The 16,483-nt window shown below is 43.2% G+C and overlaps 1 protein-coding gene across 1 annotated transcript in view; it reads right to left on the reverse strand.

The window, feature by feature from the left end:
* The window catches only part of FNDC1 (fibronectin type III domain containing 1), a 1,317,427-nt gene that overhangs the window by 578,821 nt on the left and 722,123 nt on the right, over positions 1-16,483 (reverse strand). Inside the window, exons 12-14 of the mRNA XM_078649203.1 lie at positions 9,186-9,266; positions 4,762-4,908; positions 1,609-1,839 (exon numbers count right to left, since the gene is read on the reverse strand). Of these exons, the coding sequence (XP_078505329.1) occupies positions 1,609-1,839; positions 4,762-4,908; positions 9,186-9,266 (459 nt within the window). The remainder of the gene's footprint in view (positions 1-1,608; positions 1,840-4,761; positions 4,909-9,185; positions 9,267-16,483) is intronic.

A 16,483-nucleotide genomic window follows, 5' to 3' on the forward strand; every position in this document is an offset into this window, starting at 1 on the left:
ATGATCCTGTTTGCGTATGACAACAAAATCAGTATTAGCGATCCAGAAATCAGTACAATTGGGCACGCAGGGTCGGACTGCATGTCCATTACTATGCAGAGGACTTTTTCATCCCAACAGTGTGGAAAACCTTTCGAAGCACACAACACATTTGGGATAAAAGCACATTTATGTGGAAAATCAGTCTTGGTGCAACAACACCTGAAGTATAAAAACCCATGTAAGAGCAAAAATTACATTTCATTCCTAAATCCCATCTACCTGTAAACCCACTTTTAGCTGCAATCTCTCCAGAATGGAAAAATACATTTAGGAGAAAAATTGCATTGAGGCACAAACACAAATTTAAGTGCAATGTCACCCTTGGTGCAGTCAGCAGGAATGTGGTTTCACACTTAGTTACAAAATTAGCCAATACAGACAGAAAACACAACAGTAAGCTATGGCATTAGGTATAAAAGTTGAGACATCACATTTGGTTGGCAGTACACTTAGGTGTAAAATCTACCTTCGCGCAAATCAGCATGAGTGTGGAAAAGAGTAGCACTAGGAAAATTCGGGAGTAAAATCACTTTTAGGAGTAAAATCATTTTATGCGCCACATACATTTGGATGCAAAGTAAGCGGCATTATGGGACCACATTTAGGAAAAACACAAAACGGTACACAATCACCCTATATGCAAAAAGAGAGCAAAACAGTTGTAGGAGTACAACTCATACTAAGGAGCTAAAACACATTTAGGTGAAAAGTTATATTTATGTGCAAAATTGCTGTTTTTGCGGCATGACAGGAGTCTAGAAGTACTTTTAGGAGCACAATTGTGTCTTCACTGCTTCTCTTAACCGTCCATATACTCTTTAAGCAGGTGGGCTAACCTAACTGCCAGTGACAAAATCAAAATATTGCTCTCGCCAGATCCAAAATCAGCAGCTCAAGCGATTGACCAAAAGATAGCCTACAGTCAGACCTAAAGATAGGCTCTAATACAATAAAATACAACATTCCCAAATAATATAGCCCACACCATCAGATTCCATAACCAAATCAAACATACCTTTAAAATGGCGCCAAGAAGAAAGAACATTACACATTAGAACTAACATGAGTGTTCATAAGTGATATTTTTAGTTTGTATGCCCGCTTCCTGCACATATAGTAAAGATACCAAGTCATGCTTCTCCATTGTCGTTCTAGGTAAGTCTACTGTATGCATGGTTGGTAGTTTCCAGCAGCCATTTTGTTTTAGAGAGCTAGAGACTTTTGGTGAAAGTGAGTGAGCCATCACCTGCATTCAGTCAACCGCGGGCCGTGCAGGTAAGAGCGGTGGGGCGGTGGGGCCGGGTGGAGGAGGATTTAGATGGACGATGATGAGGGAAAATTAGTTATTTATTCAATTTTCCCGTGTCATCGTCTGTCAAAATCCCCCGCACCCGGCCCCAACGCTTCACCGCTCTTACCTGCATGGGCAGCGGCTGCATTCAATACACAATCAGCAGAAACATAATTGCCTTCATTTCCATCGTTCAATGACCACATTTATTCAGTACCTGGACTCTGATGAGATTTATCAGTATCGTCCATCATAACTTCTAACGCAGTCCTTACCGGTTACGAAATCTCCTTTGGAAGGCTTTGCCCAGTCCAGAATGATGAACGAATGACAGCCCTCCACGGCCACCACCGTGACGTTGTAAGTGACGTTCTGGGGAGGCAATCTGTTGTCAGTCAGCCCTGGATGTATGAGTTCCTCTAAGCTCTCGACTTGAAAGTGCTCCAGAGCATCGTTCAACGAGCATGGGGCATCAGGGTCTTTGCTGATGTAACTCACATAAGGAGCTGGAAGAAGGCAGGAGAGAGCATCATTCAGTAGTCCACACAAACTGACATACTGTACAGAGCAATGGCAATGGTACCCTAGTTTGCTTGAAAGACTATTAACGGTTAAACCTGGCTAAGATATGGTCAGCCATCAAGAACCTGTCTTTTAACATTGTTAATGGTGCATTTCACTAGGGATGTGCAAAGTTGTGTTTTTTCACCAGCAAAGTTTTGCAAAGTTCCGATTTTCATCCTGTCTTCCTTTTGTTTCCTGGTTTACCTAGATCTGAGTAAATTTGTTTTATGCATTGTAGAATATTTTCTACTGCATTACCAAATAATTTCCAATGTAATCAAACCTAGCTAATATATGGGTTTTCACTGCAAATGTGCCTTTGCAGACCGTTTCTAAGTCACAACGCCAAATGTTTGCAGAATTTTCAAACTGGAACAGTTCACAATCTTAATGAAAATTGCAACGTTTTAGCCAGGAATGTGCGCGGGTAAGAAAGAATATAAAATGTAGCAACTTAACATGACCCTACATTTGATTGGTGTAACAAGCAGAAATACATTGAAAAGTAAAGATTATGGCCCAGATTGACAAAGAACTTGTGTTGTCCTTGAATGACACAAGCCGGTGCAAGGCACCACAAGTCCTCAACTGGGATTTGCACTGCCTTGCGTTGCTTTGTGAAGGAAAAGTAACTCAACGCAGCCCCTTGTGCTGCATTGCGTTACACTTCTCCAGGGAACGGTTTCATCGGTGGAGCATGGACGTTTCCTTGAACCCACCCAATGGATTTTGGTGCAGTCCCAGATTTACTAAAGGTAGTAAAGTAAATATGGGAATGTGTTAAAATGTTACACCTTCCCCAATGAGGTGTAACAAGGATAAATGTCTTTACTTCTCCTTGGAACTTCCTCTTTCAATGTGTGATGTATTCCTCATCACATATAGAAAGAGGAAAATGCCTCTGACCGCTGTTTTTTTGCACAAAAACAACCATGTCTATAACGCATGCACCCTTATATTATTGTGCAAGGGTGCCTCCCTTATCATTAGGCTGCACATAGTGCGCCAGCACAAGGACAGAGCAGAAATGCTCTATAACCTTGTAAATATTGAACATTCTGCTCTTTCGCTTTCACTCAATTCTGTGCAGCAACTTTGCTTGCCGCACTTTGTTGTGAAAGATTAGTAAATATGCTTCTTAGCTTCTCTCTAAGCTCCTCAAGTGCTTATACACAGAGGTTTAGTTTCTCAACTAACATGTGGGAGGGGGAATTGTAAACATGAGTGGCAGAGTTCTGTCTGTGTAGGTCAGGGCCGGCTTTAGTGCTGGTGGCGCCCAGTGTGACAATTCTTTTTAGCGCCCCCACGCCCTAGGGCCGTCTCCTCAGATTCTCTTACTACCACTAAGGCAAAAGTGCCCGTCATCTCTCCAATCATACCTTATTGTTAAATACAGCGTCCTTGCTGAGATCAGCGCCCCCCCCTCCAAAAGTCAGCGCCCGGTGCGGCCGCACCAGTCACACTGCCCTTTAGCTAGCCCTGGTGCTGGTTGTTCCACTGCGTTTGCCTCTTTTGGAAATCACAACCTTGCATTTGCATTTTTAGGTACGACGTGGAACTATGTTTGTCTTTTTTGTAAATAATATGTGGGTATGGGGTTTAGGTGGTGCTTCTGTCATTTTAGGTTAAGGTCTAGTCAAGCGAAATGATGTTGTGGTTGACACAGTCGAAGGAGGCCATGATAGTGCTATTCAAAACCATGGTGAATGTCGCGTCTGCAGCATTAGAAGTGCCATATGCTATAATGCACTTATAATATGTGGGTGGGGCATTCACCCTACACGTGCTGGAGTATCCAATACGCCAAACTGGAAATTAGGCCAAAGTCCTGAGTGTGTCACTTGTGGAGAACTGATGTCTTTAAATGAGCACAGGTAAGGGTATAGAGGTTTTGTAGAAGGCAAGAGATGGCAGAGTCTCTCTTCCCTCTATGCTTAGGTCTGGTCTGAACATAATCTGTTTTGCAGCAGGTGTAAAATAATACTAGAAAACTCTTCCAGAGGTAATTTACGAAGGCCTTTAACGCCTGGGTGCTTCGCAGCTCATGATATATATTTAAGTCGCTGCTATTGTCATTTCTAGTCACTGACAGTAAAAACCGTGAGCTGCTTATGAAGTGCATTGGCAGATGAGAATTTGAATATGAGTGCTGGCCTGGTTCCACTGAAGCGGTTATAGTTCTACTGCATGGACAAGAGAAAGGGAGGCCCATACCTGCAAGCCTCATCCAGTCATTGCTCGGCAACTACTACCATGTGTTTTTAAGATCTGTGAGATAATGTATGTCTAAAAATAGGAGCTATGTATTATTACCTGTTGCATGAGCAGATACTAATTAGACTCTAAAAATGCCGGATGTGGGCTATTTCAGTGAGTATTATTTATAATGTGATCAGGGCAATTTGTTGGAAATAATGGTTTTTAGAAGGCTTTTCATTTGTTTGTGGTAAGGGAACCATGATTGACACACTTCACTGTGTGTGGGTGGATGGGTAAATAATGCGGTGTGGTGTTGCTTTTTGGGGGGATGGAGAAGCGTAGGAGGCGTTTTTGTTTTTTGTAATGTACTCAATCAACACAAGTTTTCAATTCTTAGCACTTATATCCCCCATCAATTCCATTCACTTATAATATTAAAGTGTGAACTAGAAATGGACAGAATGCTGCATAAGCAATTACACTGTTAAGCAAAGTCAATTCAGCTCAATCTCCCAAGAGACATGGAAATCAACTTTTAATTTATAATGTAACACATTGTCAAAAACACTCTGCAAAAGTCAGTGAACAATGGCCTGCTGATAAAAATGTCCGAATTTGACTTTGCATAATACAAATAACGAAAATAACTTAAGAAAACAAGTTACCAGTAAATCGTTCTTTCCCAGCGATATCACGGCTAGACACCAAAGGTGGTTTGAAAGGTATAACTTCCGGCGCTGCTTCGGTGGCTGAAGGTTGTGTAGTTATCAATTCGACACTTGGTGGCAAAGTAGTCTCAAACATTTCATAATCTTCAGGGGAAAGAAAATAAGAAGAGTTAGCAATTTGTCCCACACCAAAGAGAGTGGAGTCAGTTATGGGTGCCATTTTCACTGGTTCATCATCAAAGAATGAAATAGAAGGCAATAGAAGTAAATCTGACATTAGGCAGGTATTCTTATCTACTTCATTGGTCTATCTCCTGAAAATAATCTTGGGGCATAATAGCAAGGGCCATATTGCTGCTTTAGCTGCACTTTTTGCCGCTAAAGTGGCGATATTTTTATCGCCCTATTAGCAAACTGTCGGTAAAAGCAGTTAGCGACAGCTTTTAGGCGATAGCAACTGGGGCCCGCTTTGCATGTCAGCAATATTTATTGCTAATGACATGCAAAGTGGGCATACCCAAACTGTTAGTGACTGAATGCAGTCGCTAACACAGCTATCGCCTATTAGCAAGGCAGGCTTAGCGATAAAAAAAATCACGCTAAGCGCGATTATTGCTATAATCTAACACCTTCTAAAAACATGACTTACCTGTTTATCCAATGGGAGGTGGATTCTCAGGTTAAGTCCCCATTGGCGTTAATGCGTGAATATCGCTGGATTTTCAGCGATATTCACGCATTTCGCCACTTTCGCTGGTTATTTTAGCACAATGGAGAAAAACGTTGCTAATAGCATGTTTTCTCCGCTAACATAGCCAGTGATAGGGAGCGATAAAAAAAAATTCTCTAAGCGCATTTAGCGATAAATATTGCTATTTCTTGCTAATATGCCCCTTTGTCTGCATAACCCTTCTAGTTGCTTTACCGGCTGGCTACCGATGGAGGGCTGAGGTGAGGCCACAATTTTCTTTGTCTCAACTTTAACACCAACTCATCTCCACCTCGCCCATTCATTTCAGGCTCCCCCAAGACACCCATGTGCTGACTTCAATAGGCTTCAGGCATGCCATTATCTTGGATGGAGTCAGTAAGTCTTAACATGGAGGCTGGAGCCTCTCACTGCCCATTGTGTTTGTTCTCATTATTTGATCTCCTTTCCATGCCATCATCCAGGACATTGAGGGAGAGATTTACTATGATTTTGTGCCGTGCTTCAGTCACAAAAGTGATGCAAATCGGCGCAAAATCTTTTTTTCCAAATTTACCTTTCAGCGCTAAACTTGTTTAGTGCTGGAAATAACGGAAAAATAATGCAAAGTAGCATGCAGCGCTGCTTTGGATTACTTTGCACCATGGGGGCATACCAAGGGTGCTGCATGAGGGTTCCCATGCAACCATCCAAGGTTTCTGATGGAAAACCCAATTTACTAAATAAAGTAGATTGGGTTTAGCGTGAGAAAACTGAGCCCTTTTACAGTAGGCCCACGGAAGGAGAAATACTTTCATTTCTCCTTCCTTTTCTAACTTTGCATATTTGCTGAAATTTACAGCACAGATACAAAGAGGGGAAATGGATAAAGTGAGTCTGTGCATAGTATTTTGTACTGGAAGAGTTCCTTCCAGTACAAAACCTATTCTAGATTCACGCAGACACCCTTGCACAATGGTGCAAAGGTGTCTCCGTGGCGCACAGCAGCTGATTTCCACACCGGCGCTAGTGAGAGGGAAGGAGAGCGTTATTTTAGTAAATAGGGCACGCTCCTCCTCTCTGCTTTTCTTGCAGTGCAGCATTTGCGGCTGCTGTAGTGTGCTACAAGAAAAATAGTAAATCTGCCCCTTAGACGAAAAGCGAATCCCAAAAAACCAACACAAAAACATTCCAATATGGCTTGTTTTTGCACTTGGGCTTGGCACAAGCAGAGTAAACATTATCTTTACTCACTCCTACCTAGACCTAGTACCAATTGAAGCTGATAGTAACTGCCAAGGCCAAATATAAAATAATATCATATGAACGTGTCCAAAACAAAGCCTGCCCACGCCACTTTCATGTTTTATTGCCAAAATATTTTTGGGTGCAAAACCTAATGCCCTGCATAAAATATCATTGCACAATGGAGTTTTTGGTCCTTAGGCTGCACTGTAAAGTGTGGGGCTGCCTAAGAGCGGAGCCTAACCTATATTTTTTGTTTAATATGTCTAAAGTTAATATATATAACTTGAAATTTTCAAGAATTAATGCATGAAATATAGATAGCACAATTTGACAATGTTAAGCAACAGTTGCCTCTCTAACGTGTGCTGTCTAAAGTTTGTGAATATCCGAGTTATATGTATGAACTTCAGACATCTCAAAAGTAAAACAAACACACAAAAAAGGCACCAGGGCCGGACTAGCCAGGAGCAGGCACCGGGCGTTTCCCTCGTGGGCCGCCAGGGTGGGGCTAAGTTTTGGACCCCTGGGGGCCGTTTTTGTTACTGGGGGCCGGTTTTGCAATATTGGGCCCCTGTAAAAAAAAGCAGCTGCAGTGTGTTCCACCCACGTCCCTCATCCCCCCCTGCTCCCCACCCCCGCGGCCAGTCTGACACAATTAGCAGGGCGGGTTTCCATTCCCAGTCCAGAACTGAAATGCACCATGGGCAGCGTGATACTGTTGGAAGCTTTGGTGAGCTCAAGCCTTGGAGGGTGAAATGTTAAAAAAATAAATTGATCAAGAAAAGCCCAAAAGAATTGTATTCATTACTTTTACACACTTACTAATGAGCATGATTTGAATGCTCATTGCCGCTGCTAGCAGCACGGAGACATGCACACACATGAATACACAAACACATTCACACACACCATGCTTTCCCACATCTTATCCAAGAAGATTACCTAAAAGCTATCAGAGATCCAACCAGACATTACCTTTGTCTTTGGTAAAGCAAAACTGATATAACCAATGTGTCCTATCGCAAGGACACCATGTATCCTGCCCTGGCAGTATAACACATTCAATGCATGTTGCAAATCCAATTCCTTTACATTCAAATTGTAGTAGTTAACACTCTTCTCTGAAGGGGATATCCTGACAAGGGAATTATTATGATTATGATGTTAAGTAGAGGGATTTGCCTGGAAAATATAATTTTTTTTACAGTAAATCAAAGAGAAACCGTTTCAACAAGAGATTTGGTGGATGTCTCAGCAAGGCTTAATGTTTATAGATCTCAAGTAGACTCCACAAGGTTGTAAAGTCTAAGCTATGGGGTCTACAAGGGACAAGATTCATGAGTACCTTAGGGCACTCTTACTTAATCTGTGGTCCCTGGACACTTTGGGTCTGCGAAAATCCCTCAGGGTGTTCGCAACTGTTCTAAAAATTGAGCAATTATATGCACATAATCTAAAACCAGAATGTAACATTTTAAAAAGCTTTGTAAATGTGAAGGAATTTGAAACTGATGGCTACAAACACTTAGCATGATTTGTAGGAGCAGTACAAGTACTTCAAACAGTAGTAAGGACAATTGGTGGCCTCAATTGAATCACTGTTATGCTTTGCCCAAAGAGGCCATGCATTTGGAGCAAAGAGTCAAACCTAGATGCTAGATATTGTATTGAATAGAGAGTGTTAGTCCCAGTATTTTTTCTGTGTGTCATGCAAAGCAAATAAAATTTAAAAAAATACATTCGTAGAATAAACTGGGTTATTATTGACAAAATGAAAAAAAAACTACGTTTATACTTCTAATAATTTTTTTGAAGTTTCTTTGCTTTGCCTGACTTGGGGTCATATCAGAAAAATACTAGGAACCATAAAGTCTTTTCAATACAATTTAACTATAAAGAGAGGATGTAGGCCCTAACCTCAATGAGCGTGAAATTCCCTAACTACAATTAAATATAAAATAGTAACAAATGAATGGAATACAAAGGGCAATAAGAAGCTTGTCTAGGATTGGGTCCTATTACAAAGCTGAGATGCTAGACGTGCTAGAGTCTTTCACACTGCTTTTTTTTTAAATAAATCAAAACTTTGAAAAACTCCAAACTTTTCATTAGAAATTCTACTTTTGTATATATGTGTGTGTTTGAGAATTAAAGAAAATACTTTCATAATTAGTGTATTAGTTTGAAGTATACTTGTTCCTTTAGTTGAATGCATTATTTTGAGGTTCAAATAGTAGATGGGATCCCTGTCTTCCAATAGCTATTCAGTAGGGGGTCTACAAATATTAAAACATTAATAACCGCCAGTTAAACAAAATATGACAAGCAGCTTAACCCTATACCAAGGTAGAGCTAAGAAAAATACAAGATATTGACATTATGTTACATTTTGTGTAGTCCTCTCCTGATAACAACACAGTTTTCAAAAACAAATTATGAAAATTAATCTTTGCTCATTAAGGAAGATAAACATTTAGAAGAGTACCTTCATCTACTTCTCGGTAGGTATAGACTTCTGTGCCCTCAGTGGTCACCATCACCTCAGTCTCCAGACCGGAGTAGCTTTCTGTGATAGAAAAATGTTACAATATGTTTGTTTAATAAATGGCTAGTAATAATGATCTTAAAAGATGTTCATCTATTCATAAATTCTTAGAGTGTTGTTTTTACTCCAAAATATGAAATAAGTGGCCCAAAATTGTGTGCTTTTCAGTCTCTAACATTGTCAAATCACTAAGGGGCTAATTACGATGTTGGGCGGAGTTACGTCTTATTGCGGATTGGGATGCGCCTGACCTCAGGTTGGTGGTTCCGACCGTGTTATTTGGATGGGACCGCCCATAGGGCAGTCGGTAACATCCATTTTTCAATGCAAACTGGTGCGGCGGGTGGAAAAGGCCCACAGAACAAGCTTCCATTGAAAATTCATTTTTCAAACATTCCTGTACCTCACGGTGCCTGCCACACGGTGCAGGGATGTGAAGGGGAGCAATATAGGTACCCCCAGGCCCCAATGCAGAGGGTCAGGAAGGAAGGAGGCCCTACTAGTTGTGCCCAATGTCGCTTTCCGACAGCCTTTCCATGTCTGATGGAAAGGCTGACATAAAATGGCTCTCATAAACTGACATCATAATCCCGCCAGCGGAGCCGCCATTATTAAGGAATTATGAGGTGTTTCCGAAGCACCAACGGGCTCCTTGAGCCAGTCGGAAAGCATCGGACAGTCCCTCCGCCAGCTGCCCCCGACCGCACACATTGTAATGCATCAGTCAGATCGCAGCAGCAGATTAGAAAAAAAAGTTATCTATACACAAAGAACATTTTTGTTCAAATCTTATTTAGTAAAAGCTCGATATAATCAAGCGTGCATCGTCCAATTCTATTAAAATATACGTATTAGTCACAAGCCCAGTTTACATGCTTTTTGGGTGATTTTATGATGACTGCATTAATAATGCAAATGGGCTTCAGCTCTTTCCGATTTTTATTGAGGTTCATGAAAAGAGACTTTGGGGCAGATTTACGTTTCCTGGCGCATCCCTGCAAATCAGCAGGGATGCACCAGGAAAGATGTGTGACGCAAGTTTACCCTTGCGCCATCACAGATGCGCCGCATTTACAATGTGGCACATCATGGCGCAAGGATAAACAGATGCGTGTCGCATCTGCCGGCGTAAGGTGGGCGCAGTGCTGGAGTTGTGTCGCGGGCGCGCCGGAACTCCAGCACTGTTCCAACCCAGCCAATCTCTAACATGCTGCGTCACGCCTTACGCCTGCTTCAAGCAGGCGCAAGGTTTTGACGCAGCGGCGTCGGAAAAGTGACTGAGTGAAACCTTGTAGATTTCACACAGACCCTTTTCCGAGGTGTTCCTGCGACGGAACCACCCGCCCCCCCTGCCCCCTGTGCCAGAACGCCTATATGAAACCTGAAGCAGGTTTCATGTGGCGCAGGGCTTTACAACATGATGCATCTCCCAAGATGTGTCACGTTGTAAATAGGGCGCAACGTGGCGCATGGTTTACGCTGCCGCATCACAAAATTGACGCAACAGCGGTGCAAAAGTGGAGCGCAGGGCTTGTAAATCTGCCCCTTTAGGTTTATATTTGTATTGTATTTTTCATTACACTTCACTACTGGTTTGTGTCAAGAAAGTCTGAATTATTCATACAGGCAAAATGCATTTTTTTATTTTAATTTTATGATTTTGCAAACTAATAAATATAAATGTAAGTTAAAAGGACTTTGTTGTTTTTTTGGTCATTTGCATTTTGACTTTTTGATGGATTAGATTGGGGTTGGCATCCAAAAAGGCGTAGAGTGACCAAGTCTATTGCACCTGTCATGTCTTAATCAAGAACACAGAATGCTAAGATAACCATGGAATTCTGTGCATAGTTCACATGCAAGACCCTAATATGAATCATACACTGGACAAGTAACACCTAAATAAGAGAGTCAAGGACAAGGAACACACACAAAAGACACCCTTGACATTTAGTTGTGAAACACCAACATTGTGCCACATTAATTGAACAAAAATGAGTGGTTCCTTAATACTTTGTGATCTAGGCAAAATGCTTTAGTGAAAATATCAGTAATTTGCAGAACTCTACCTATGATTGTGCTTAAGTTCTAGCTAAAATAAATGTAGCTTTCGTCATTCACAAACTTACTGTTTAGACCCTCTGGAATTCTTTTTTTGTTGAATATAGTCCGGGAATGTTCCCAGAGTTGAGGTCTCTAAATATTCCCATGGGTCCCCAATCCAATCGGTATGTTGTTGTTGGTTCAGGAACAATGTCATAGTGACACAATTCAAAACAGTACAATTAAAAAGTAGTTACCAAACACACCTAGCACATTCCAAAAATGCTCAAAGTCTGAGATAAAGCAGAATAGTTCAATGATAAAGGTTGAATAAAACAGTAAACAATGGTGGTGTGGAATTCTTAGATTTATCAACTGATTAATTGTTTTATAAAGCACATGATAAACTAGATACCAGAGTAATCAGATCCAAGCCCAGTGGACATGGACACCCTAAATTCGCAAGGTATGCCCAGACGTGGGTCCTTTGCTCTCCTTGCCACTGGATTCAAGCTAGCCTGGCTGATGAAGGGTGTTACCCAGAAACTGGTCCCAGGATGCTTGTTTCCGGTTCAGGGAAGACCTGGCTTGGCATTTCGGGTTGGACTGCTCCCATGAGGCACAGGGTCAAGACTGATTTGCATATAGCTGGTTCTCAACTGAGGTGGCAAAGTGAGCTGAAGAATGATGATGGATTCAACCCAGATCTGTGACTGGGGGTGAGTGTATGAAAAGTTTCAGCGCTCCGTCCATCATCTCCTTGTGTTTGCAAATACCAGTACAAGCACTGCTCTATACTCCACCCACTACCAATTCTCCCAGTGCGCCTCCATCCCAAGCGACCATGCTACTGCTCTACCACTTTCACCATCGCAGAATCCCACCCCTCCACATTACTGCCATCTGCCACAACACTATCAACCACTACCACATTAATCCCTCTACACCCACAATATCACCCCTTAGCATTCCCCTACTACCATAGTTACTGTGGTTTTATATGGTTTTCAGTGCATCAGAACATGTTTCACAATACAGGTCCACAACATGAAGCATCTTTTAAGGCAATAGGTATAATATTTATGTGGGCTGGCGGAAAAAAAGGATAATGATAAAACAGAGAGAAAGAAAGAGGCTTCAAGAGATTTTATGGCTTTTTGGAATTTTAAAATGTGTCAGTTCATTGAGGAAACGGAGAATAAATGATGCATGTGACTTTTTTAAATCTAATTGATTAGTTGATGTAAAAAGAGATATGTAGTATTTTCAGACTTGCAGATTTTCACCTCTGATGTATGTCCAAAAACCACTGGCAAATAAGTCTCTATGATATATTTGTTGAATGAATTCCAGAAAGGGAATGGGTCTTTTCCAATTCATTAATGACCCAAAATGTCATTTCAAGCAAGCTAAAGGTGTATTGCACAATACCGCCCATTTTCAGAATCTGCCATACTGATCCTCCTCAACTTCTCCTCTCCTCAACCTCTGCTTAGCCTTTAACACCGTCTCCCACCACACACTCATCAAACGACTAAACCAGATCAGAATCAAAGACGATGCCCTTAGGTAGATGGCATTTTTCCACATTGGATGCACCCAGAGAATTAGTCTCCCCCCTTCACCTCACAACTCAAACACACCATCTGAAGGCTCCTTCAAGGTTTATCACTCAGTCCTACCCTCGTCAACATCTACATGACGTCGTCAGCAGACATTGCCAGGGCCCAAACATCAACATAATTTCCTACACCAACGACACCCAACTCGTCCTCCCGCTCTCAGTGGACCCCAGCACCATGAAATCCAGCTTGCACAACTGCATGAAAAATGTCTCCAACTGGATGAAGGACAGCTGTGTGAAGCTCAACACGGACAAAACCAAAATGCTGATTTTCAGCAGCCATACCTCCCCATGGAATGACACCTGCTGGCCATCAGAACTCAGACCCACCCCCACACCTAAAGAACATGCACAGAACCTCTGCAACATCCTGGACAGCGAGCTCTCCATGAACCAACAGGTCAACGCCATCTCCTTAGCCTGCTTCCACACTCTCCGCATGCTCCGGGAAACCTTCAAATGGCTCCCCATCAGCAGCAAAAAAAAAACAGACTCAGGCCCTCATCACAAACCATCTTAACTATGGCAATACAACCTAGGCAGGTACCACCAGCGAAATCATGAGAAGACTCCATATGATACAGAACGCAGCAGCCAGTCTGATCCTCAACCTGCCCAAAAGGAGCCACATCACCTAGCATCTTAGAGACCTCCACTGGCTCCCTTTCCAGAAGACATGCCAGTTCAAGCTACTGACCCATGCCTACAAAGCCCTCTATGGTCCTGTATACATGAACCACCACCTGAACTCCCAACAACTATCCGAAACCTCCTACATCGCCCTCGCACAGACTCCACGCATCTGTTGCTACCTCTCCAGAGGATGCTCTTTTTCCCACCTCACCGCCAAGTCCTAGAACGCCCACCCCCACCTCCTCAAAACATTCCCCTCACTGACAGACTTCAGGAAGAAACTGAAGACATGGCTCTTTGACTGATTCCCTGAGCCCAGTACCTGGATACCCTCACAGGTGGTAAGTTGTGCTATGCAAGTACCATACGATTCGATTCGATTCAATTCGATTTGCCATTGCTTGTAATTCTTAAGATGCTGCTATTGATAAAGCTTATCTTGTCCTTTAATGGATTTGATACATTTCTGTGCCTCAGTGTCAAGATCTCTTCAAATCTCACATTATTTGTTAAAACTCCAGCAACACAGAAATCAGGATTATTTTCAATTTAATCTTTCTTGGTGCAATTATTATATATCTTATTGTTAAAAGTGGCTGGTAGAGGTTGAGTGCTGCCCTATGGGCCAAGATGGTTGACACACATTAGCTGTGCTCTCACACCTCCTATGCCATCCTCCAGCATCCATGCCATGGACTGGACCAATTCCTTGCCCTAAGAGGCCATGAAATCCCAGAGTACTACCGCTGTCCCAAGGCACCAAATCGGCTCTGCTCCCTGTCCCCCTGCACCTCAAGGTGAGGCAGGGCTAAGGTGGATTATGGTCTCCGAAGGCTGTGGCTTGTTTCGGGAGGAAGAACAGGATTACACATTGTGGGTGGCAATTTGAAGAGCCTCATAACACCACACTCCCCATCCTGCACACTCTATCTGGCCACTGGGGCTCCATCTAGTGAAACACACTGGGCTGGGGCCTCCTGGAGGGGGGCCGGCATGACCTACAGGGCTATTGGACCTCCAGAAGGAGACCATCTTCGCTCACATGACTGGACAGGACTTCTACCCTGCCTGACCGATGTTCTGGGTAAGCAGTAGCTCCTGGAATCCCACTCTCTGTGGGATCAAAACCCCTGGAGCTGCATTCCAGAGGCTCAGCCCTGGCAGCATGTGCTCCCCCAACCAGGAGAAGTCGGCCAGTGTGGGCATAGGGTCTGTTTGTTCTGGTGTGGTCCAGGCCATCTGCATTGTATGGTTGCTGCCAGGGGGTGAAGGTCCATCCAGAGCATTCAGAGGGCACTGACCAGCTGCATGTGTTGTCTGCTGTGGTCTTCAGGGGCAAGTTGGCTGTAGTGAGGTATCCCCCCAACCTTCAATTCATGGGCAGAGAGGTGAATGGGACACGCACAGCTTCATGCATATGGCCACTGCCTAACCATCTGCAATCTGCCATCCCCTAGAATGACACACCTACCTCCATATTGGGACATGTTGCAGCTCTCCCTCCTTGATTGCTCAAGAATGGGGAGGTAATAGGCTATGGCATCTCACGAACATATTGGCTTTCAGGAAACAATTGAAAACCTGGCTGTTTCAACAAGCAGAATAATGGGCACTCACCCCGTGATCGCTGTTTTCCCCCTTTGGCCTCTGTATCTTTTTTTCTCAGCGCCAGGACACTCTGCAGAGTAGCTGTGCACTCTAAAATTCCGTTTTAAAATTAACATTAACATACCCAGTCCTAAATCGTCAGGATTGCCACCCCAACCAAAAGCCTGAGCAACAGAGTCCTGGCAATGGAGCCAGTCCAAACAATAGCCCCTGCAGATATGTATACTATCCTATTAGCCAACCAGTTGTCCGTGAAGGCAGTTGAGACCAAGGTAGGAGTTGTAGGGGCCAACACAGTGCTCCTCAGACAAGATCTCAGCAATGTGGCATCCAGGAGGACTGCAGCTGAGGACAGGATCTCCACAATTGAGGACGACATAATGATACTCAAGGTTAATATAGTAAAGACATAATCATTAACAACCACCCTCAAACAGTGGATAGACGAGGATGAAAATAGATCTAGAAGAAATAACCTTCGCTTTGTGGAACTCCCAGAGGGGGCAGAAACCCAGTCCCCCTACGATGTTTCTCGAGACCTGGCTAAAATTATGGATATGTGAGGGAACCCTGTCACCGTGGTTCATACTGGAGCGAGCCCATCCCTCTTCCAACGATTGCCTGGCTGCTTAACTATCGGGACAGAGATGCTATCCTGCAGGAGGCCAGAAGGCATAACCACTCAAGTTCTAATCCTCACGTCATGATCTCGCTTGACTACTTCCCCCCACTTCAACTGCAAAGGAAATCATTCAATACAGTCAAGCAAAAACAAGAATCATTAAACATCTAATACATGCTGATCTATATTGCATAGCCTAAGGTGATTTTTTAAGACTGTGCACACTTCTTTGATACGCCCGAAGCGGCTTACAAGTGGGCAATGGAGCAACAGTACCTTCATTTACCTAAGGTGCAACCCCAAGCAGAATCCTGTTGAGCTATAGGATGATCCTGGTGCACACCAAGGAATAAGAGACCCAAAGTCCACACATCTAGAGGAACTGCACCCAAACTAGGAGACAATCAAGATCGTCATATTCCGAAACTCATGACAGGCCGACCCCAAACCGCTCTCCAGAGGGGGACCCCTCAAGATGAGCACATTCTTCTGCCCCTAATCTGGAACCTTGAGGTCAACGTGGGGAAAGGGGAATTGTTCTTGGTTTACTGTTAACTAGCACTACCCACACCTACAAACAAGCTCATGGCATCACCGGTAGATGGGTCCACAATTCTGCCTGCACCAGTCGAGACCAGGACACCTCTGAATGATTCCACCGGCACACATACTTCATCCTCACTTCAATTCACACATACTTGAGAAATT

Source organism: Lissotriton helveticus, chromosome 6 (genome assembly GCF_964261635.1).
Source record: "Lissotriton helveticus chromosome 6, aLisHel1.1, whole genome shotgun sequence".
NCBI classification, from domain to species: Eukaryota; Metazoa; Chordata; class Amphibia; order Caudata; family Salamandridae; genus Lissotriton; species Lissotriton helveticus.